The sequence below is a fragment of the Ursus arctos genome, unplaced genomic scaffold (genome assembly GCF_023065955.2).
Source record: "Ursus arctos isolate Adak ecotype North America unplaced genomic scaffold, UrsArc2.0 scaffold_29, whole genome shotgun sequence".
NCBI classification, from domain to species: domain Eukaryota; kingdom Metazoa; phylum Chordata; class Mammalia; order Carnivora; family Ursidae; genus Ursus; species Ursus arctos.
Window position 1 is genome coordinate 34,518,486 of NW_026622974.1, and position 25,504 is coordinate 34,543,989.

The window sequence follows — 25,504 nt, forward strand, 5'->3', positions numbered from 1 at the left end:
GAAAATGTGGTCAATAAATATAGTTAAGATACATCTGTTCTGGCAACTGAAAGAATTTGGATGTAAAAAACAAAACACAACGAACAGCTTTGGGTTTCAAAAGTTGAATGTTCAAAAGACAGCAATGCGATTAACTGATATAATGAAGCATTCATTAAGTGAAATAATGAACAGAGAAAGAAATAAGAGTTTAAGGGGCGCCTGGGTGGCACAGCGGTTAAGCGTATGCCTTCGGCTCAGGGTGTGATCCCGGCGTTACGGGATCGAGCCCCACATCAGGATCCTCCGCTATGAGCCTGCTTCTTCCTCTCCCACTACCCCTGCTTGTGTTCCCTCTCTCGCTGGCTGTCTCTATCTCTGTCGAATAAATAAATAAAATCTTTAAAAAAAAAAAATAAGAGTTTAAGAGACAAGAGATGTGTTTTGATAAAATACATAAATGAGACAATTATGTAAAAATTCCAGCAAATAGTAAGTAACAGGTAGCTAAACACAGACATATAGTCAAGACCAGGGCAAAAGGAAAAAAGTTCTTGAAATTTCAAAATAAATTTCCTATCATCTTCATTATTCAATGCTTCACAACATTTCAAAAAACTTAACATATTTCAATTATATACATATTTTCACATATTAACACTCTGAAATAATGTGCTTACAATGACACAAAATAGTTCAAATGTTTTAACATTTTTCATGATTCAAAAAAATAATGGTGCATTTTACCACAAATGGAATCATAAAGTCAGTGAATAATCCTGTATCAACCTGAAAACATAGTAATATTCAAATTCAAAAATACTCACGTTTCTCAGTTAATGCTACTTCACAAATCCCTTTCAATCGAGTTATAAGAAGCTGATCAGCCACCACAAGAACACTACAAACAAAATCCACATTTTGAGATTCTAAAAAAAAAAAAGAAAACAAGCAAAATTATTACTTTGTAAACATTATACCTATGAAAAAAGTTCCAAGTAATTAAGACACAAAGAAGAGGATTATGACTATTTTTGGAATATTGCAATGGCAATTATGATAAATAGTAATAATGAGAGAATTTTCTACCTTTTAAGTATAAGACTGGAAAGAAACACACCAAAATGCCCTGGTTCACATTAGGACATAAAATGGGCAACCGGAATTGATCTTTTTAGTCTAGAAGGCTACTAGTATGCCTGACCTACTTAAAATTTCCCAGATATTAAACATTTCTCAATCTAATACATAGAGGGGAAATTCAAATCTTAGCATCAAAATTATTATGTAGGTATATGTTAAATACATATACATATGTTAAGAACAAATATATACACATAGAGAGAGAGAGTGAGAGAGAGGGGTGAATAATGCTTAATCATTTTTGTTTTAAATAAAGAAGCCTAAGAGTACATATTTTCTTTTTAAACTGCAAGAGTTCCTTAATTTAAAATAACCTCAGTCCTGAGTACTACTAATGGCCTTGAGCAATCACCCTGACATACTGCCAGAATAACAACATAAATACAAAAACAAAACCACAACAGGAAGGAAAAAAAGACTAAGAAGAAAAAATGTAGAAAAACCATTTTTAACAAGGAGGTGAAGTCACTGAATGGCAAACTAAGGACTACTTCCAGAATTCCTCTTCTCCACAAAAGCAATGAAGATACTAAGAAAACTGTCAAAATCAACTTTTTCAGAATTTGAGAAATTAGCCAAAGGCTTGCAATAATCTGGGGAGTGCTGACTCAAGAAAAATGGCTGAATCTTGGTAGAAAACAGTGAGCGACTCAACACTGTAGCTTTTTCTATTTAAATCCTCCTCTCCCCTCCTCCGCAATAGTCTTGAAAACCAATAACTCTGCAATCACAGTGGAAACAACTACAGCCACTGAAGGAGGCACAAGAGTTATGAGGCAACACTATCAAAGAACTGTCATTATTTGACATGCTTGGCAGTTCCCTGGAAATCCCCCTCGCAGGGCTTGTCTTTATTTTGACCTGACCCAAAGCTTTACTGGTCTAAACAGCCTCTTCCCTTAGGGCATTTATTAAAAACAATCAGTAGCAATTGTTTAACATTGAAGCTGAGACGATGATAACAGATGGAGCAAAAGACAAGCAGATCAAAGAAGTGTTTTTGTTTTTTTTTTAAGAAAAGGTAGGCAGCACCTGGGTGGCTCAGTCCGTTAAGCGTCTGCCTTTGGTTCAGGTCATGATCTCGGGGTCCTGAGCCTGAGCCCCACTTTGGGCTCCCTGCTCAGTGGGGAGCCTATTTCTTTCTCTCCCTCTGCCTGCCACTCCCCCTGCTTGTGCTGTATCAAATAAAATCTTTAAAAAAAAGTTAAAAAAAATAAAAATAAAAAAGGTAGGAAAAGAGATGTTACAACTGGATGTTTGTGTTCCCTGAAAATTCACATGTTGAAGTCCTAATTTCCAGTGCGGCTGTATTTGGAGATGGGGCCTCTCAGGAATTAAGGATAAATGAAGTTATAAGAGTAGAGCCCTGGTCCAATAGGATTAGGGTCCTCCTACGAAAAGAGATATCAAAGAGTTATCTATTTCCTTCCCTCCCCCCCCAAACACACAAACATACACACACATGCATAGAGAAAAGGCCATGTGAGGACATAACAAGAAGGCACCCATGTATAAGCCAAGAAGAAAGTCCTCACCAGAAATCAACCTTGCCAAAGCCTAATCTGGGACTTCTAACCTCCAGAACTATGAAAAAATGAATTTCTGTTCCTCAAGCCCCCTGATCCATGGTATTTTGTTATGGCAGTTCCAGTTAACTAACACGGATGTCCACAGGGGGTTCTGAAAAGTTCAACACACTGCTGTGAATCTAGAAGGTCACACACATATAGACAATTATATACACGCCAAGGAAAAACTTAAGGCCCTAAAGTTTTACCTTTGGCTGGATGTGAGGCTCTGCTAAAGCAGGCAGTAAGAGCTAAAGCAGGGTCATAAATTGCCCACCTGAGAAATGAAGGCATGCCCCAACATATACAAGGACCTCCGTGGCAAAGGCTGGGAATTTATTGGTTTTAGGCATTTAAGGAAATTTCTAATTATTAGCTGACCACTAAGCTAACCCAGCAGAACTTTAGTGGTCACACAAGACAAAGAACAGAGATTTTACAGAATTAATTAGTTCAGAAAAGTCAATGAACAAACACAAACAATAAACCCTGGGGAAGGAGGAGAATCTGATTTCAAGAGTTACCACATATTGTTTAAAATATATGAAAAATTATGAAAGATGCAAAAAAACATGTAAGTATGGCCCATATATAGGAAAAAAGCAACTAAAAGGAAGCCTGAGGAAGCCAAGATGCTGAACTATTAGAGTTTAAATCAGCTATTTTAAATATGTCCAAAGAATTAAAGGAAATTATGTCTAAAAAATAAACAGAAAAGTATGTGGATAATGTCTCCTGAAATCAAGAACATCAATGAAGAGACAGAAATTATAGGTCAATTGAAACTATCCAATCTGAAGAACAGGAAAAAAAAAAAAACAATGACTACAAATTAACAGGGCATAAGAGACCTATGGAACACCATATAGCATATCAAGATACATATTCGAGTTGCATGGGAAAATAAAAGGCATAAATATTTTAAGAAATAATGGCAGAGTGGGGAGAAGTAAAATGTGGAGGTTTTGTATACAATGGAAATTAAGTTGTGATTAGTTCAAAATAGACTGTTACCTGCACACTGTTATATATGTTATATGTAAGCTTCATGATAACCACAAAGGAAAAACCAACAGTAGATACACAAAAGATTTAGAGAAAGGAATCAAAGCATATCACTACCAAAACATCATTCAATCACAAAGGAAGGCAATAAGAGAGAAAGAAGGAACTACGAAAGTCAGAAAACTGACAAAATGGCATTAAGTCCTTACCTATCAATAATTACCTTAAATGGATTAAATTCTCTAATCAGAAGACAAAGTGGCTATGGATAAAGAAACAAGATTCAACTATATCCTGCCTACAAGAGACTCATTTTCCCTTTAAGAACACACATAGCCTGAAAGTAAAAGGACAGAAAAAAATATTCCATGCAAATGGTAACAGAAGGAGAGCTGGAGTGGCTACACTTCTATCAGACAAAATAGGCTTCAAGTCAGAAACAGAAGAGAAAAAGAGGTCATTATAATAAAGGGGTCAATACATCAATAGGATATAACAGTTGTACATATACATATAATAAACATACAACATTGAAGCACCTAAATACATAAAATAGAAATAGTCATCAGTACAGTAATAAGAGAACTTGAATATGGATATTCATGTTCAAATACAGACAGACCATAGAGACAGAAAATCAACCAGGAAACATCAGACTTGACCAACTACACACCAAATGAACCTAACACATATATATGGAACATTCCATTCACAACAGCAAAATATATATTCTTCTCAACACAAATAAAACATTCTTCAGGGTGGATCATATATGAGGCCACAAAACAAGTCTTAACAATTTAAGAAGACTAAATGATACCAAGTATCTTCTCCAACTACAGTGGCACGAAACTAGAGTAACAGGAGGAAAATAGGGAAATGTGTAAATATGTGGAAATTAACACAGTAAGTCAAAGGAGAAATCAAAGAGAAAGCAAAAAATATCTTGAGACAAATGAAAAATGGAAATACAATACACCAAAACTAATGGGATGCAGCAGAAGAACTTCTAACAAGGAAGTTAATACTGATAAATGCTTTAACAAAAAAGGAATATCTCAAAAGAACAATTGAGGGTTTTTATACAACAAGGAACTACAAAAAGAAGAAACAAAACCTAAAGTCAGCAGAAGGAAGAAAATAGTAAAGACTGAGCAGAGGGGCACCTGGGTGGCTCAGTTGGTGAAGCGTCTGACTTTGGCTCAGGTCATGATCTCCAGGTCCTGAGACTGAAGCCAGCACTGGTCTCTGCGCTCAGCAGGGAGTCTGCTTGTCCCTCTCCCTTGTCCCACTCCTAACTCGTGCTCTCTTTGTCTCTCTCAAATAAAATGTTAAAAAAAAAATTGAGCAGACACATATGAGCTAGAGACACTAGAAAAACAAAAAAGATCAACAAAACTAAGAGTTAGTTGTTTGAAAAGATAAAATTAACAAACCCTTACGCAGATTAAGAAAAAAGATCCCCCCCAAAATAAAATTCTAAATGAGAGGAGACATTACAAGCGATATCACAGAAATGCAAATTATAAGAGACTACTATCAAAAACAGTAAGCTGACAAATTGGATAACCTAGAAGAAATAGATTAATTCCTAGAAACATGATCTACTAAGACTGAATCATGAAGAAACAGAAAATTTGAATAGACCAATAACAGAGTAAGGACACTGAATCAATACTCAAAAATCTCCCAAAAAAGAAAAGCCCTTGACCAGATGGCTTCATGGATGAATTCTACCAAACATCTAAAGAAGAATTAACACCAATTCTTCTCAAACTTGTCCAAAAACAAAAACAAAAACTGAAGAAGAGGGAACACTTCCAAACTTATTTTATGAGGCCAGGATTATTCTGATACCAAAAGGAGTCAAGGACACTACCAGAAAAGAAAATCATAGTACAATATCCCTGATGGAACATACCTGCAAAAATGCTTAATAAAATACTAATAAACCAAATTCAATAGCATGTTAAAAAGATCATACACCATGATCAAGTGGGATTTATGCCTGGATGCAAGGATGGTTCAATACATGCATATCAACAAATGTGATACTATCTTAACAGAATAAAGAACAAAAATCATATGATCATTTCAGTACATGCAGAAAATGCATAAGACAAAATTCATATCCATTCATGATAAAAAAAACTTTCAACAAATTAAGCAGCGAAGGAATGTACCTCAATATAATAAAGTCCATCTATGACAAGTCCACAACTAACACCATATTCAACAATAAAAACCTGAAAGCTATTTGTCTAAGATCAGGAACAAGAAAAGGATGCCCACTCATGCCATTCCTATTCCAACATAGTACTGGAAGTCTTAGCAAGAGTAATGAAGCAATAAATAAATAAATAAATAAATAAATAAATAAGCGTCATCCAAATAGAAAAGGAAGAAGTACAACTATCTCTGCAGATGACAAAATCTTATAGTTAGAAAACCCTAAATGCACCATCAAAAATCTATTAGAAGTAATAAACAAATTCAGTAAAGTTGCAAGATACAAAATCAACACAAAAATCAGTTGCTTTTCTATACACAATGAACTATCCAAAAAAGTAATTAAGAAAACATCTCTTTCACAATTGTATTAAAAATAATAAAACACTAAGGAATAAATTTAACCAAGGAGATAAAAGATCTGTATTCTGAAAACTATAAAACACTGATGAAAGAAATTGAAGATGAAAATAAATGGAAAGATATCCCATGTTCATGGACTGAAAGAATACTGTTAAAATGTCCACTCTACCCAAAACAATCTACAGATTCAATAAAATCCTATCAAAATTCCAATGGCATCTTACACAGAGATAGAAAAAATAATCCTAAAATGTATATGGAACCACAAAAATCCTGAATAGCCACAGTAATCTTGAGAAAGAACAAGGCTAGAAACATCACACTTCCTGACTTCAAATTATGTTACAAATCTACAGTAATCAAATATTAATTTATTGCCATAAAAAGCAGACATATATGCCAATGGAAGAGAACAGAGAGCCCAGAAATAAACCCTCATTTTACAGTCAATTAATCCTCAACAAGGATATAAAGAATACAAAATAGCACTCTTCAATAAAGAGTGCTAGGAAAACTGAACATCCACATGACAACAATATGAAACGGGACCTACGCTATAGACTAACATCAACTCAAAATGGATTAAAGATGTAAACAAAAGACCTGAAACTGTAAAACTCCTAGAAGAAAACAGGGTAAAAGATTCTAGTCTTGCCAATGATTTTTTGAATATGACATCAAAACGACATGCGACAAAAGCAAAAATAAGCAAGTGGAATTACATGAAACTTTGTAGTTTCATGTGGGGCAAAGCAAAGGGAAACGATCAACACAATGAAAAGGCAACCTTCAGAATGGGAGAAAATATCTGCAAACCACATTTGATAAGGGATTAATATCCAAAATATATAAGGAATTCCTACAACTCAATAGCAAAGAAAATAACTAAAAAATGGGTAAAAGAGCTCAATAGACATTTCTCCAGAAAAGACATACAAATGGCCAACAGGTACATGAAAAGGTGCTCAATGTCACTAATTATCAGGAAAATGCAAATCAATACCACAATGAGATATCACCTTACACCTGTCAGAATGGCTATTAATAAAACAAAAGATAACAAGTGTTGGCAAGGATGTGCAGAAAAGGGAACACTCCTGTCCACTGTTGGTAGGAGTGTAGAATGATACAGCCACTATGGACAACAGTATGGAGGTTCCTCCAAAAATTAAATAAGAACTACCATATGATATAGCAATCCCACTTCTGGATATTTAAGCAAAGGAATTGAGATCACGATCTTGAAGACATATCTGCACTCCCATGTTCACTGAAGCATAATTAACAACAGTGAGGATATGGAACAGCCTAAACATCCACTGATGGATGAATGGATAAAAAAAATGTGGTATACACATACAAGTAAACACAATAGTCCACCATGCCTGACTGAAGACACTTTGTAACTAAAGCATTGGTGTATTACTTGAAAAAGCATATAAATGCAATCTCTCCATAAATTTTGATTCAATTCTTAGTCTGTTTATTTTACTTCAGAGATATTATGACAAGGGGGAAAACAAACAAGAAAAAACTTTTATAAATTATTTGTCAAAACTATTCCCTACTGTCAGTTCCTCATCTCAATCATAGAAGTAGCTGGGTATGAAACTGTTAAATCTAATCTCAACCATTATATATAATCCTTACAGAGTTCATTTTCACATAGGTATTGAGAATTTTCTTTTCTACTCCTTTAATATTAGTAAACATCCCTATTGCTGATTCTAAATTAAGCCTCTGTTGATGGCTTATTTCAATTAAAGAGTAGAAGTTAAGATTCATGTTGATTTTGCCATTACTCAATTACATCTTAAATATCTAAAATGTCCTCTTATTAATACCTTTTATCACCACAGCTTCGTCAGTATAGAGGTAGTCCAAAATAACTTTCAGTATGTCAGAATGTATTGGCATTTCCAGAGCTGTACAAGTGGAAGCCTGAAAAAAATAAAGTAAAATAATTAATTTTAAACTACAAAAAACTGCACTCTGACTGGAACAGAAAACTCTGAATAGGAATCACATCAAATGCAAAAGAACGTAACATATATAAAACACAAATCTAAAATGACATACATTTAATTTTAAAATGCCTTGTAACATGGAGAGTCAAGAAAAACTGAAGCAAAAACCAATCACACTGGTGGTATTCCAAACATATGTCCAAATAATAAAGGGGAAATTCTGACCTAAGAAGCTTTTCTGTAACAATTTTTAATTCTAAATGTTGCTATTTTCCAGCAGGCTTCAGCATAAAGTTTAAAACAAAAGTAAAACTGAGTTAAAATATCAGGTTCCCATTCTAAATTTCTTTCGTATGTAATTTCCCCAAAATAAAAAGAAGTGTGATTACCAGCCACGTGGCTTCAACTTAAATCTTACCTCAATCCATGAGCTACTCAGCATACTATGAAAATATTCTGGGAAAAGAAAAAGTACAATTCATTAAAACAGTGAAACAATACTAAAACAAATAAATCAACAACTAACAAAAAGTATACCTACCAAGTCTAGCACAAAGAACACACTTATGACAAGGAAATTCCTTTCCGTCCATTGATTTCATGGTCACATCACACAGAAATGAACTGGAAAAAAAAATTTTTTTTAATTGAAGTAAGAGTGAGTTTTTTACATATTTAGCGAACAGAAAATTTATTATAGGATTTGGCTTAAGTTGATTTTCTCTTAATTGAAGATAGCAGAGAACAAAAAACTTGAGGGTATACATACAAATAAAGTACTTCATCTCCTTCCACTTGAGGAAAGATAGTAAGGGCCTTACAATAAAGATAATATTTAAAGGGAACTGAATACAGATAAATATTCAAAAAGTCTTCTAATTTTCCTTTTGCGTTACAGACCAGGTATTTAATAATGTTGATAGTAAGTGACATCACAGTCAAAGGTCTTTAATTCACTTCTTTTTCAACCTATTTGCTAAAGCACAGTCTAGATCTCTCCAGTTTCTCTTTCTCCAAAACTTTTACCCTACAAAACACAAATACCTAAAAACAAAAACTTTTAATCACATATTTAGAATAGTATATTTATTACTGAAAAAGTTTATACTAAAGGAAATCATCATCATAATGATGAAGAGGCATAATTAGTTCGGTTTTGGGTTAATATCATTTCCTGTATATTGAAAAATACAAAATTTGGACAAGGAAAAATAAAAAATTTTTTTTTCATTAGAAAATTTAAAAATGAACTGTTTCAATGTCTTATTGAGCAGTTAATATTTTATCCATTTACCTCAACATCTATCCAACATTTCTAGAAATGAAGACCAGTAAAGATAAAAGGGTATCTACTCATGTATTTTGCTTCATGTGTTAATAAGAGCTCTGTTATCATACTTAGGTCTCAAAATCTAGAGATGAAAAGTTTATCTTCATTTCCTAACTTACCATTTTTTCTGATTTAGCTTTGATTTATTACCAGTTTTCTTCTCAATAACATTGATTTTTCCATTTTCAAATTTAACTCCATCTAGCCTATTCAAGAACAGATAAAAATTAACAGTTGATGGACCAAAACAAACAACAGAAATCCAACAAATTACCTTACATATGAACATAATTATACAATTTATATCGCCTAGAAAAGTATCTCAACAAACTCTACTCTGTGATAAAGAAGTACAGTTGATCCTTGAACAATGCAGGAGTCAGAGTCACCATTACACCTCCTGCCCCAGAGCTTAAATTTGCATATAATTTTGACTCCCCCAAAACTTAATACCCCACTATTGACTGGAAGCCTTCCCAATAACATAAACAGTAGATTTGTATGTTTATACTTTATATGTTATATGCATTATATATTGTGTTTTTACAATAAAGGAAGCCAAAGAAAATGTTAAGAAAATCATAAAGAAGAGAAAATACATTTACAGTACTGTACTGAATTTATCATAGAAAGTTTTAAAACAAGTGGATCTGCACAGTTCAAACCCATGTTTTTCAAGGGTCAACAGCACATTAAATATAGTTACTGACAAAAAACATATGAAAGCCATAGCACAAAGCCCTTCAGTGTTTTTAAATAGGAAACCTGATACATGCTCCTCCTTTGCTCCGGCCCCACACATTAGGTTGTAGTGCCACAAGCGATATACATACCTTAAAAAAAGAGAATTTCAAAGAATCTGATTTATATGACAAAGCTGTCTTAGGCACTTTACATGTGCTATATGACAGAACTACACCAACAATTTGCGATCACTATTCTCCCTCCCCTTTTGTATATATATAAAGAACCTGAATTTCAAAGAAACTAAGAAGTCTGCCCCAGCTAGTCATAGTAGAGCTAAGAGGAATACATATATATAGGTCTAACTCCAAAGACAGTACTCTTTCCAGTATACCACACTGCCTACCATTCCAGATCCCTGTTACACAAACACCATAGAGAGTTCAAACCCACTAAAAGCCTACACAGTTTTAATCCAGGGAGTCCTACAGAGATAGTTTTAGCACAGAATGGAGAAAAAAACATATCCAAAAAGGAAGGTGAGGGATGGAGCGGAGGGAGGGGAGAAGAAGAGTAGCAAAGAAAAAGATAAGAATTTTTAAGAGGACATAATGAGGTTCAAGAATAGATATTAAGAAGGAGCCATACCTACTACTCAAATTACTGAAACCAAATTTCTTTGCAACATTTTGCAACATTCTTACAGGATCATCTTCCCCATTACTTTTCCCTTTATTGGAAGATTTTGGTTTGCTTTTCTGCTTTTCATTAACTGTATGAGCTTGATTACTTCTGTAAACTTCAAATGCTGACTTCTGATTATCTTCATGGCAATTCATTTTATTTGAACGAGAATTCATAGTGCCCTGATATTCTTCTGGCTTTTTGTTTAAGTTTATTCTTGGTGTGAAGCCATGAATTAAAAAGTCACAAGTATCTGTGTATATAAATTGTAAAAGGTACTCAAACAAGTCAGGATGAACCTTCTCTACCACAAAGAGATGGCACCCTGCAGAATCTTCATCTTTCCGGTAAACATCTGTAAAGTCAAAAGAGGTCCCATCTGAAAGAAACAATTTCTGAAAAAAGTCAGAATGCGCTGCCAAAATATATTTATGTGCAGGGAAAATTCTATTGCCAACTTGAAATGTCACGTCATGTATGCTGTCCGTTTCATCTGTTTCCCTTAAGAGTTTGCCAAACTCTTCAAAAAAGGATGATGAGGATACGGATGGAATTTCATAAAGGCTAGAAATGAAACAAAAATCATTTTTACTTTCAAGAAAAAGAAGAAAAAAGCATCCCTAATCAATTCTCTTTTTAAAGTACAATTTCTTTTTTAGTTATTAAACTTGTAAGATTTTAAATCTGGCATTTCCTAAAATATAAGAATATTGCGAAGTCTTAGATACTGTATCACACTTTAAAATGTATTTATTCCTTTTTATATTTTTCTCCTGAACTAAAATGACAAGACTTAAGTTTTCCTTTGAAAGCAGTGTTTTCGATTTCTATAAGGAAACACCAGAATATAAATTCAAATGACCATTTCATAGAAATTTTTTAAATGACTATAACTAAACACAAATGATTACAAAAATAAAAACATCCAAAAAAGAATACAGTTCTCAACCTTTTGTATCCTTTCATTTTAACTGAAGAAAACCAAATATACAAAGAACTGAGCAAATACTTCAAGTCAAATTCAGAATAGGTGAGAAACTCAGAAAGTAAAGATAAAGATAAATACACATACAGACATACAATCAGTCCATAACCCTGGTTCTTTCAGTACTGTAAGATGGTTATCACACCTTCCCAATCCACATTTCACCCTTCCAGGTAGGGGAAACAATCCTCCTGGTCTGCTCTGGATTGAGAGCTTTCCCAGGAAATGAGAGTTTTGGTGCTAAATATGGATAGACCTAGGCTAACCAGTACGGATGGTCACCCTACTTCTAGGACTTCTTTCCAGTAGAACCCTTGATATTTATCTTAACCTGTCATCTCTCTACTACTGTGACTTAGAAAAGATTTGCACTGAGATTACCTACCCTACAGATCACTCTATACTACCTCTTCTTTTGTTAATTATCATATTCAAGTGTTAGAAATTTTTGCAAACTATTTAATATTTATATTTCTCAGAATCTGAGAACCTAGAATACATCATAAAGTACTAAGATATAAAATTTGTGCATATACACATATATCTTCAATATTTTCAATAAATATCAGTTTACAAACTAAGAGAAACACTTATCACTCCCACTATAACAAATTCCACCTTTGAGTTATCCAGGTAACATGATTTTATGTCTAAAGCCTCTACAAGTCTTAGCAAAAGCATTTCAATTAAATTTGCTCTAGAAGCTACTGAAAAAAAAAGAAAACCCAGGGATTATTCCTTCTAAAAATGAAATTTAATATATACAAGTGTACCTTGTTTTAGGATCTGACTGCAGGATTGCAAAGTTGCATCCACTTGGATCTGTGCTGACGCTAACAGCTCTATGGGCAAAAGTAAGTTTCTCAAGTCGAATTCTTTCATATACACTATTTATATCAGAGACACAAGACACATCTGATGAGGAATTATGAAGATTTGATAAAATCTCTGCTAAAAAGAAAAATAAACTCCCATTAATGGAGGCTTTACTGAAACTCTTAAAATGGTTTAGGAGTAAAGAAAATAGAAAAACAATTAAAAATATGGAAATATCTTTCATATATAATAAGTCCTTTTGAAGAACTATATCCTCTCTCTCAAACATAATTTGCCCCCTATGTACAGGTATTGTACAGGAAATTTTGGTTATTCAATTCTCAATTATCCATGGTTTTATCCCTTTCAACAAAAACATCTTTCACATTGCAACAAAAGTTATCTTTCTAAAAAGCAAATCTGGCTTCTAAAATTCCTCAGCTTGCATTAAAAATATGTAAACTTAGCATTTTCATAATTTCTTTGCATGTTCACTTGTTTCCAAGTATTACAGTGATCCTCAGTCTGTCCCTAATGATACGGTAGTGAACAAGATAGGTATGTCCCTACCATCTCGGAGTACACAATCTAGCAGAGAAGACAGACATTTAAACAAATGATTATATCATTACAAGTCAGATGAAGGCTATGAAACAAAAGTATGAAATGTGCATGCAAAGAAATGATTCTGGCTGCAATAGGAAGAATGTTGAAAATAACTAAAAATAATGACAAAGATATCATTTAGGAAACTAATAAGAGTCCAAAAAAGAATAAATTACACTGAAGTTGTAGCAATTAAGTGGAGGAAAGTGGAAAGATTTCAGAAAGACTTGAGACAGAGTGACAAAACTTGGTGACTGATAGGAGATAGAGGTGGGGGGATGTGAGATGTCAAAGATAACCATTTACTTAGATAGAAAACATTAAAAAGCAAACGTGGGAGCATGAGATCATGAATTCAGTTTTAGACCACTAAATATGACTAAGATACAATTCCAAGACTTCCAACATTTAGAGATCAAAGCTGCATTTTGGTTACTCTCTCAAATTCACTATATTTCAGTCTTATGGGGCTTTGCTAATCTTCCCCAAACATGCAATTATTGCAATTTCTACGCTCTCAAAAAACCTAACATATGCATATTAGTATTTGTAAACTGTAAAGAGTTATATATATATATATATATATATATATATATGTCTATTGTCCTTACAAACTTATCAATGTCTGAAAATAGGGGCCCATCTTACATATATGTTGTTATCAATAAAGTGTAGCCCTATATCTGACACATAGCAAATCAATTTTAAATGTTTACAGACTTGTCTAATCTATAAGAAAAAAAAGAAGTACAGCAAATCGCTACTCACTTAACTGTGGCTTTATGATTTTGAAGTATATGTTTTTAATTTTCTGAATAATTATAAATGTTCCTTATATATGTTTTAGCATACAATAACTGATTTATTCATTCAACAGATGACTTAATAAGGGACTACTATGTGTCAGGAAATATTTTGAATGCTAAGGATACAGTGAAACAGTTAAGGTCCTTGTCATCTTAAAGTCTGATAGGAGGTAAGCATTAGAAAAGTTAATCACAAAGATAAATACATAAAAACAAGTAAAAATGACTTGCATCATGAAAATGCAAAGGGAATATGAAAAGTGAAACAGGGTACTTCAATTTAGATTGAGGGAATCTGTGAAAATATCTCTGATGAAGTAGAAATAAAGCTGAGATGTGAAAAATTAGAAAAAGCCCTGGGACTACTGAACAAAATTGAAAACCTGAAGGTCAACGTGACTGGTGAGTGGTAAATGACAGGGCGTTCAGAGACAAGAGACATAGACAAGGGTCAGAGCAGGAGCTTTCAGAACAATGTTTAGGAAGTGAGAAAACCATTAAAGAGTTTTAAACACAGGAATATTAGAATCAGATCTTAAAAGATCATTCTGATAATCAGTTAAGAACAGATAAAAAGAAATAACAGTACAAATAAGGAAACATTTTTTTGCAGTAGTCCGTTTGAGTATGGTTAGGGTGGGGTCAATGAACTGTGAAGAGGTAAATGAATTCTAGTTTTTCCAGAAGAAAAATCAACAGGTAATAATTATGGATGAAAGAAAAAAGTTGGTAACCTAAGTTAAAAAACAATGCAAGCAATCCAAGAATTTATAAATTTATAATCTGGTAAAATTAAGACTGAACTATATATGAATAACTTCTATTCTCAATGATGGCATCTTAATTTAAAGCTATCCTTTATTCATCAAGTAATGAAATAAAACTTATCTCTATTCAACAACTGTTTAATATAACTACTTTTATTTTTTAAAATTCTCAATATAAAAACTTTATTCTTCCCATAATTTCCCTTTAAGCCATGAAATGTACCTTTTAACAACTTTAATTTTATATATACAAGTGGGTAAAAAAAAAATATATATATATATATAGTATAAGCCACTCAATTCTCAATTTAGGGAAGAAGAGAAAAAAATGGAGCTTGGAAGATGGTTCAAAAGCATCTGGGAAGTTTTTTCTTTAAACTTTACACTTCCCTGGCCCTAGAGCCAAATAGTGACCTACTGTTACTGATAGGTATGCATCATGACCTCAGGATATTGAGACAGATAAACAATGGAAAACCAGATTTAAGTGAATTGAATTCATTGTTTACCTGCACACACACAAACCAAAATCAAAAGAGGAGACTTAAGGGTAAAACCTAATAACACTTGTCAAACCTAATGATAAATACTTGTGAAATTAAAGGTCAACTGAAAGGTACTTTATGCACTATTCATATATATGAACTGACCTTTCTTTTCAGAATTCTTTTTTTTTTCTTCAAACCATTTCCCTCTAAATCCTTCTCCATCTTGTGTGACAAATAAAATGTCTTTTCTATTTAAAGCAATGTCAGAAATGAAGACCTGGCGTGGATAGGCCCATCGACACTGCTTCAGAGAACTGCTGACTGATCTCCAGCAAAATACCTAAAATAAACCCAAATTACATTGGAATATATATTCCCATACAGCATCGGAAAACCAAAAACTGAAATCAAGAGATAATATCTCTAAAACAAAAGCTTTGATTAATATGTTTCCATGTTCATTCTTTCACAGAAAAAGATTACTATAAAAATCAATTTATTTTTTAAAGAACTCTATCTTTCAGAAAAAGTACATCAAGCAAACATGAAGCATTAAAAATATTTCAAAGACACTCCTCTTAAGAAGTAATATTCAGTACTACTTGTTTTTCACATACCGATCTGCTACAATGCTAGAGAAAAAAATATAAAAGCTAAAACTTAGTTATCAGACTTGGCTGTAGTACCATCTGTTTGCAAGAATGAAAATCACCCTATTGAAAATCCAAACTTCAACTCTCAAGAAAAAAAGGAGATGTATGAGTAACCCAATTATACAACTAAAACAAAATCTTAACAGAAAAATCATAATAGAGTTCAATGGCTTCCAAAGGGTTCTGCAAACCTTAGTATTCCTGAGAAATGACTTAGAACTGCTGCTCAGGGATGGACAGAATAATGAGAGGTATGGTGTTGAGATTCCCAATCCAGCTTTATCCAGAATAGTAACTCTTGTCTGCTTCATATATTTGCATTCCAAGAAAGATTTCATTTGAAAAATTAATACTGCTGATTCTTAAAAGTTCAATTCCCCTCAAATTTAAGAAAACTAAAACACAAAATGGTATCTGCCAAGGTCACTCAGAAGTTATGTGTTAAAAAAAAAAAAAAAGACTATACTGATCGATTGCTTCAGAGATCGGTTTTCATAATAAGATTCTAATTTTCCAGAAAGTAACAATCCAGAGATATAAACTAGATCCATATTAATATAAATGAAACAACATCCTAGAGTCAAATGTTTTTTATATCCACTATTTTATGTAATCCCATGCCACTGCTTCCATTAGTACAAAATTAGAGGTCTAATTCTAATACAGTTCCCTAATTAAAATGACCGACTACAGATTTATACCTATTAAGTACCAGTAGGTGGAGCTTTACGATTAATTGTTCAATTTCCAAAATGTCAAATTTTATAGCACTTTATAAACCTCAGAAAACATTCTCATTGTATGTTTCTATTTGATAAGCAAACAGCAGAAGGCAATCTGTTTTTCCAGCTATGGTGTAAAATTCTTTGTGTTACTATGTATAATATATTTTTAATTTAACAATTTCATTAGAGAAATGTATTGATATGTTTGCATAGGGAACTAAAACTGAACTCCACTTAAATGGAAAGAGATTAGAGATTCTTCCTATAGTGATCTAGGAATGTATTATCTTTTATATATGACAGCTATAATCTCTAAAAATATACATTATGTGTACATTTGCTTAAAATTAAATCTGGGAAAAATTTTCTAATTACTTATGCATCGAATTTTTAATATCGCCTGTTTAGCTTTTAATTTTTTTAAGGAGCAGTTATATAAAATATCTGTCTATGCAATTCAATATCTTCATCAGTACTCAGTATACATACCAAATAATCCATCAAAATTCCTTACTTATTTCCATTTTAAGCACAGAAAATGAAATTTTAAACTACAGTTTAATGAAGCTGTACTGTGTAACATGAGTTAAATGTCATCAAACTTTCTTTGAAATACCAGCTCCATACTAATTAGTACTGGATGTCAAAAATAAGTAGAGAAACAAAGTCAACAGGAATCATCATTATCATAGTAATACATGTTCACATTATCAGGTCCCTCATAGCTATCAACTCAGAACAAAATTACTTTAATACACTTTGGCATAAATATACACTCACCCTTCCAGCTCCATCCATTGCAAGAATGCAAATTTTTTGACCTCCATTTTCTTTCAAATTTTCAGGATCAACCTTGTACTCCATTCGCCCCCCAGAAACAAGAACTTTTTTCAAGTTCAGTTGTCTAGGTAAAAAAGAAAATTCATTAATATGTTCTCTAAAATACACATGCCCAATTTTTTTTCCCACATGCTCAATTTTAAAGAAATGACTAATCAAACAATAATCTAGGGTGATTATTATGAAAGGTGAAGTAAGATGATTTGGCCTGTGGTAACCTTAGTTCCCTCCTTCTGTAAGTTTTCCCTATACAATCGCCATTTATTTTACAGCAAGTCCTTTCCTCCCAAATGCCTCTACCCATATGTATACACACTTTCGACACCTAAAGCCCCACTTGAGAATGCACATGTTTACTCTACTTGAAATAAGTGATGAAGACTAAAAGCTCTTAAGTGTATATTTTGCATATTAACAGACAAGAAAAACTTTAAACCTCAAAATGAAATAGAAATCCTTAATTTCAAATATGGGCAACCCTAAACTACTACAGCTATCAGGAAAATCATCAGTAATATTACTAATTTAATAACTCATCCACCAGCCATTTCATTATATCTATACATGTGATATGCCTATAACACGGTGTGAAACCTGCCTATTGCTACTCCAATCATTGTCCTCCCTTTCAGATATTTTGCCTGCATTAAAAGATTTTTAGTTTTCAAGATAACAATCTATAACAAAAAAATTTCTTATTTAAAACCTGGATATAACTTACATTTATGTAATTTAATGTTATCAGGGCAAGTTCTGTAAATGTTAATCAATAACAAAACCTAACATCCCACAAATCACCTCATGCTCAGATAAAAAGCCTAGTCTGCCAGTTCTAAGAAACACTTATGTTCACATTTTCACGTTTCTAAAACTAAAATATGACCTACACCTGAGACCCTTCCAATTGTTACGCAGAAGCTGAATTGTGACAAACTGATGGTTGACACTCTCTGCTCATTAGCTTATTTCAGCTTATTTTGTGGATGGTATCTGTTTATCAAGTACCATCTCATTTACAATAGCAAAAGCACGTTCTGTTGCACTCCAATTTCAATTTAAAACCCTGACTGCTTATTTAAAAATTAGATGACTAATCTCTAGAATTCTGGCACATTATTGCTTCCACTAACTGAGCTATACTCTTCCAGGTATTTGATTTCATCTTATTTGTTCCAAGATCTATTCCTCCACTTATATTTATTACCATAATTATAGAATGAGATATTAAATGAACTAATAAAATACTAGTCTGAAAAGAATATTTTTTTAGGAAAGTTGAATACTTTGGAATGACACAAAAATGCATAACAAAAAACTGCTGTCAAATCAGAAATGGATCAATTATATAAGATTGAAATATATGAAAAGTAAAGGACTCTTACCATATTAATTTACCTCACAATTGTTTTTAAGAGCTTGCTCCTTAAACTGTTCAAAATGAAATCACAGATGACACATTATGGGTATGGTTTATGCACAAAAGCTAGGGAACTCCAACTGGCGGACCCATCCATACTTGAACCTTAGCTTTATGAGTCCCTGCATTACCTAGCTTTTTTGATGTGCCAACCAACTGCTAATTTACTGCATAGTACCATAACTTACTTTCAGGTAACAAAAGGCTACACAAATATAAAGATAAAAAATAGTTAGTTATAAACACAGGGACTGAGAATCCATGATATATAACTTTTTTCAAAATAAATAGGTGCATAACAAAAAAAGGCTACACAAGAACCAACGATGATTGTATCACAAACCCAGAATTATGATTAATCTAGTTCTATGCACCTGAAGCATAAAAAAAGAAGGAAATTTAGAGGTCACATTTAACCATATGTTAAATGTAATTCAGAAATACTGTTTTACAATTTATAGAGAACTTCTATATATGTTCCGTGGATGCATGTCAAAGACTAAACTCATCAAAGGCAAAAACTCTTGACTTTCCCTTTCAGTTTTACATTTTCTCTGTCCAGTTTTCTTCCTCTGACACTCCAGAGCATAGCATAAAGCTGATAAGAGTTTTGCTGGAACAACTGAATTATTATTAAAGTTATATTTCTTTACAAAAATACACATACCTGGAAGCCATCTTCTTGCACTGATAGTCTGCAAGTAAATAAATATCTCCCCTTGTCGTAACACAGACTGTGGCCCCATCACTTGCAGCAACCAAAGACAAAGTGATATCCTTATGATGAAGGGCAGAGACCTGACGAGGAGCGGTTACATACTTTTCTCCATTGGGATCTGGCAAATAACCTAAAAAATTACACAAGTAAATCACAAAATATCCATTTTAAAAATTCAATTTATTTTTCAGATATTGTCACCAAGATTTCTTACCCAGTTGTCCACCATTTAGCCCCATAGTGTAAACAGCTTCTCTAGTCCACAGCACTGTATGAAACCTGCCTGCTGCTACTCCAATGACTGTCCTTCCTTTCAGATATTTTGCCTGCATCTATTCAAAAAGACAAGTAAGACAGCGGTTTATTATATTATTAAGAACTAGTACAATTTTTAAAAGACCCAGTAGACCAGAGTAGCAAATACATGCCATACTAACTACCAGTGCCTCCTTAAATTCTTTTTTTCTTTTTAAAGGTTTTATTTATTTGACAGAGAGACAGCCAGCAAGAGAGGGAACACAAGCAGGGGGAGTGGGAGAGGAAGAGACAGGCTCCCAGTGGAGCAGGGAGCCCGATGCGGGGCTCAATCCCAGGACCCTGGGATCATGATCTGAGCCGAAGGCAGAGGCTTAATGACTGAGCCACCCAGGCGGCCCCCCCTTAAGTACTAATAGCAGAATTCACTAATAGATCTTAGTACTAACACTGAGATTCCAACTCTTCTCAGAACACAAGATATTTTGATGTAGCCACTTTAGTCAGCAGTTTTAACATATAAAAAATTGGCATCGTAGAAAAACCAAATCAGCCAACCTGTCAACAAGCAATATGGAAAACAGGCATTCTCATTCTATCAGAAAATACAGTACTTTTAAATTTGACATTTTCAGGGTCTCTCAACAGTGGCACTATTGACATATTCAGCCACATGACTCCTATTGATGTAACATATCACACTGATTCTTGCACGAGTATTGGACAACCTTGCATCCCAGGAATAGCCAAAGCAATCAAAATAGAAAACAAAAACTGGAGGTATCATAATTCCGGATTTCAAGTTATATTACAAAACAGTAGTAATGAGTACAGTATGGTATTAGCACAAAAACAGACACATAGATCAATAGAATATGACAGAAAATCCAGAAATAAACCCACAATTATATCGTCAATTAATTTTCAACAAAGGAGGAATGAATGTTTACAATGGGAAAAAGTCTCTTCAACGAATGGTACTGGGAAAACTGGACAGCAACATGCAAAAGAATGAAACTGGACCACTTTCTCTCACCATATACAAAAATGAACTCAAAACAGATTAAAGACCTAAATGTGAGACCTGAAACCACAAAGATCCTTGAAGAGAACACAGGCCATAAGGTCTCTGACACTGGCCACAGCAACTTTTTTCTAGATATGTTTCCTGAGGCAAGGGAAACAAAAGCAGAAATAAACTGCTGAGACTACAGCAAAGTACAAAGTTTCTACACAATGAAAGATATAATCAACAAAACTAAAAGGCAACCTACGGAATGCGAGAAGATATTTGCAAATAATATATCCAATAAAAGTGTAGTACCCAAAAATATAAAGAACTCATACAACTTAATATCCAAAAAATAAATAATCCAATTAAAAAATGGGCAGAAGACAAAATGAACAGACATTTCTCCAAAGACGACATACAGATGGTCAACAGACACATAAAAAGATGCTCATCATCATGGAAATACAAATCAAAACTACAATAAGATACCACCTCACACCTGTCAGAATGGCTAAAATAAAAAACACAAATAACAAGTGCTGGCAAAGATGTGAAGAAAGGGGAACCCTCCTCCACTGCTGGTGGGAATGGAAACTATTGCAGCCATTGTGGAAAACAGTATGGAGGCTCCTCAAAAAATTAAAAACAGAACTACCCCATGATCTAGGAATCATACTACTAGGTATTTACCCAGAGAATATAAAAACACTAATTTAAAGGGATACATGCACCCCTGTGTTTATTGCAGCATTATTTACAATAACCAAACTATGGAAACAGCCAATGCCCATCGATAAATGAATGGATAAAGATGTATGTGTGTGTGTGTGTGTGTGTGTGTGTGTGTGTGTGTGTACACACAATGGAATATCATTCAGCCATAAAAGAGTGAAATCTTATAATTTGCAACATGGATAGAGCTAGAGAGCACAATCCTGAGGGAAATAGCCAGAGAAAGACAAATACCATACGATCTCATTTATATGTGGAATTTAAGGGAAAAAAAAATGAGCTAAGGAAAAAAAGAGAGAGACAAAGACGAATCAAGAAAGAGACCCTTAACTACTGAAAACAAACTAGTGGTCACCACAGGGGAGGTAGGCTGGGGAATGAATGAATCAAGTGACAGGGATTAAAGAGTACATTTACTATATCAAAAAAAAATAAAAGAAAATGAAAAAAAAATAAAAGAAAAAATATTGGACATATTCAGGGTCTCCCAACCGTGGCACTACTGACATTTTCAGCCAGATGAATCTTTGTTGTAGGGTACTACCAAACTATAGGGTTAGCAGCATCCCTGAACTCTACCTACTGATGTCAGTAGCACCACTCCCATTCCCACCCCCAGTTGTTACAATTAAAAATGTCTCTGCACATCACCAAATGGCTCCTGGGGGTCCAAAAGTAACTGAGAATACTGAATATGTCCATATCAACCTAAAGCTCCAAGATAGCCGAAAAAAACAGGAATGAAATCTACCATTTGTAAAGAAATCTACAAAATGGTTAAATATCTTCCAACGGAAAGGTGCCACAGATTGGAGACAGAGCCTCTAACAACTTCTCAGTAATTCCTATTGATTCATTAGTCCAGAATGGAAACTGATTCATTAGTTCAGAACAGAAAAGCATTAGATTTAAAAGCTTATTAATAAAAAATGTATCTCTAATAATAATTTTAAATTCAGAGGATTAAACCAGTAAAGAAACTTCACCTCTGAAACACAAAATTTTATGAGCTGAAAACTCATTTGTTATTGAGTGATAGTTCTATCAACATATTAATTTAGAGCACCAGTCTTAGTTCTTTGAACTAGGTCTGTGAAGTCGAGTAAAGGGTACCTTCTGGTACTGGATATGCAAATGGGAGGGGGAAATTAGAACAAAGAACAGTGGCTTTTGGACCCATGTCCCCTCACATAAACTTGCCACATGTTTTCGGTGCAGAGGCAGATTTTCCATGAGGCCAATAAGCTTAGTCTTCTGGGCAACTCACTTACATGGCCATTTTGTATTTACAAACTTCATTTTTTTCTAAAGGAGGGCCTCAAAATTATTTGTTTCAAACCCCAAAACTGTGGACGCCCCTCTGCTTGTAAATACTTAAAAAGTTGAAACTAAAGCCCTTTAGGGCCTAATTTCCCAAGTGCCTTCTCTCTTACTCCAAACAAATGCTAGTTTGTACTATGCTTAATGTCTCCTGTGAAAAATAAAGTATATACCATTAAATACAAGTAAAATAAGTTGCATATCAATACGTGTCATCTTTTTGTCCATACAGGTTTTATAGCAAATAGTCACCTTGTTTTAAAAAAGGAAGCGTACCTGTCTGGGTACATTACAACTTGCAGGTGGAGGAATAATTCCTAATTGATGAAAAATATTCAGACCAAATGTATAAACACATCCATCTTCAGTCAGTACAACAGTATGATCCTTAGCAGCTGCCACTTGGGAACAATTATGACCACTCAGTCCTTCCACAAGCCTAGGGATCTACAAAATAAAGTTAACTTTAGCATACTATATTAACCATTTATACAAAAATACAAGTAGAATCTGGTGATACTATATCCAAAATGACATGACTAATAAATGGCTGATCTATCATAGGTAACTCTACAATTTACCAAGGGATAGGTGAGTTTAACAGGATGTGGACATTGGTTTATGAGTAAAATACAAAACCCCAGTACGACATTTCAGTAAAATAATTCAATCCAACAAATGATTTTTGAGCCTTTATTATACACCAAGTGCAAATTTGGTTGGTATAAAAAAAAAAGGGAGCTCTTCAGCCGAAGTATTCACTGATGTATTGAAAAAATAAAAATACAGGAAAATACAGGTGTGAGGAGTAAATGAGTTGGTAAGTATGAAAAACAACAGTCTCTGACATTGCATAAAATGAAGATAATAATGTCTATAATCTCACAGGGTTGCTATGAGGCTTAAGTCAAGGTAATTATACTGTATGAAAAGCATCACTGACGCCTAGAACATAATAAATCCATGAAAAATGGAAACTGTTGTCATTGCTCTTTCTTCTTTTTAAAGCACCCTTTAATAGATAAATATACCAGTAATCCCGTCCAAAAAATTTACCTTAAAAATAACCTACTGAGGCAACTTTATTGAATGCAATAATTATTAGGTTTCTTCTAATTAGCACCAAGTTTCAGTACCATAAGACTCAATTTAGTGATTATACAATGAAAATACAGGCTCAACTTTTATTTTAATTTTTTTTAGAAGTTATTTATTTAGAGAGAACACACACACACACACACACACATACATGCAAGAGTGGGGAGGAACAGAGGGAAAGAATCTAAAGCAGACTTCTCGCTGAGTGCAGAGCCCTATATAGGGCTAAATCTCACAATCCATGAGATCACGACCTGAGCTGAAACCAAGATTTGGAGGCTTAACCTACTGAGATATGAAAGCGCCCCCCTGGCTCAACTTTTAGACCACAAATACTTTCATGAGAAGTTAAAAAAAAAATAAACACCAGGTTTTGCAATTAGTCTGACTTATGGGGCACCTGGGTGGCTCAGTCAGTTAAGTGTCTGCCTTCAGCTCAGGTCATGATCTTGGGGTCCTGGGATCTCGCCATGTTGGGCTCCCTGCATAGGAAGTCTTCTTCTCCCTCTCCCTCTGCACTCCCCTTCCCTGTGCACGAGTGTGTGTTCTCTCTCTCAAATAAATAAATCTTAAAAAAAACAAACAATTAGTCTGACTTTTAAAATTTCAACTATGGAAATATTTTAAAGCTTATTTATATGCTCTCCCGTCTCAATATTTGCCAAATGCAAAATATAATTTTCCTTTGATGCTTTAGAATTCAGCATATCTAAATCCTTCAATTTGAACATGATATACCAAGAAACCGATTTTCTTTTAAAGATTTACTTATTTATTTCAGAGAGAGAGAAAGAGAGAGAGTGTGCACAAGTTGAGGAGGGGCAGGGGGAGAAGGGGAGAGGAAGCATACTCCCTACTGACAGTAAGCCCATATCAGGGCTCTATTCCCTGACATGGAGAGCAGGACCTGAGCTAAAATCAAGAGTCAGAGGCTTAATTAACTAACTGAGCCACCTAAGTGACACAACAAATTGATTTTTTAACTCTGCTATCAATTACTATATTATTCTCTGGTTACAGTAGATTAAAAATAATGTTTCTTAGTTAACTGAAGTTTCCATTTTATGGAAATTTTACTGAAGTTACCTAAAACGTGTAACATTTCAATTACCAAGCATGTCTGTTCATCTCCATGGCCTAAACGTCCTCCGGGACCATGACCACAGGTATAAACCTGCCCTTTCTGAGACAGAAACACGGAGTGAAATTTACAAAGCACCACCTAAGAGAAAACAAAAGAATATTAAATTTCTCTGAATAAAGTATCCTTTATTTTGTAAAAAAAAAATTATAAAATAATGCTAACTCTTTAAG

The 25,504-nt window shown here is 33.7% G+C and overlaps 1 protein-coding gene across 4 annotated transcripts in view; it reads right to left on the reverse strand.

Moving 5' to 3' along the window:
* Positions 1–25,504, reverse strand: part of IBTK (inhibitor of Bruton tyrosine kinase) — a 95,210-nt gene that overhangs the window by 48,935 nt on the left and 20,771 nt on the right. For 2 of the 4 annotated variants that reach the window (XM_026507005.4, XM_044387095.3), the window contains exons 5-17: positions 25,302–25,412; positions 23,369–23,539; positions 19,988–20,105; positions 19,723–19,903; positions 17,579–17,702; positions 15,583–15,760; positions 12,711–12,885; positions 10,917–11,516; positions 9,704–9,790; positions 8,796–8,878; positions 8,673–8,710; positions 8,132–8,228; positions 807–908 (exon numbers count right to left, since the gene is read on the reverse strand). In XM_026507005.4, the coding sequence (XP_026362790.1) occupies positions 807–908; positions 8,132–8,228; positions 8,673–8,710; positions 8,796–8,878; positions 9,704–9,790; positions 10,917–11,516; positions 12,711–12,885; positions 15,583–15,760; positions 17,579–17,702; positions 19,723–19,903; positions 19,988–20,105; positions 23,369–23,539; positions 25,302–25,412 (2,065 nt within the window). Of the gene's footprint in view, positions 1–806; positions 909–8,131; positions 8,229–8,672; positions 8,711–8,795; positions 8,879–9,703; positions 9,791–10,916; positions 11,517–12,710; positions 12,889–15,582; positions 15,761–17,578; positions 17,703–19,722; positions 19,904–19,987; positions 20,106–23,368; positions 23,540–25,301; positions 25,413–25,504 lie in introns of all 4 variants that reach the window. The other 2 variants (XM_026507004.4, XM_044387094.3) reach the window with 1 other exon arrangement.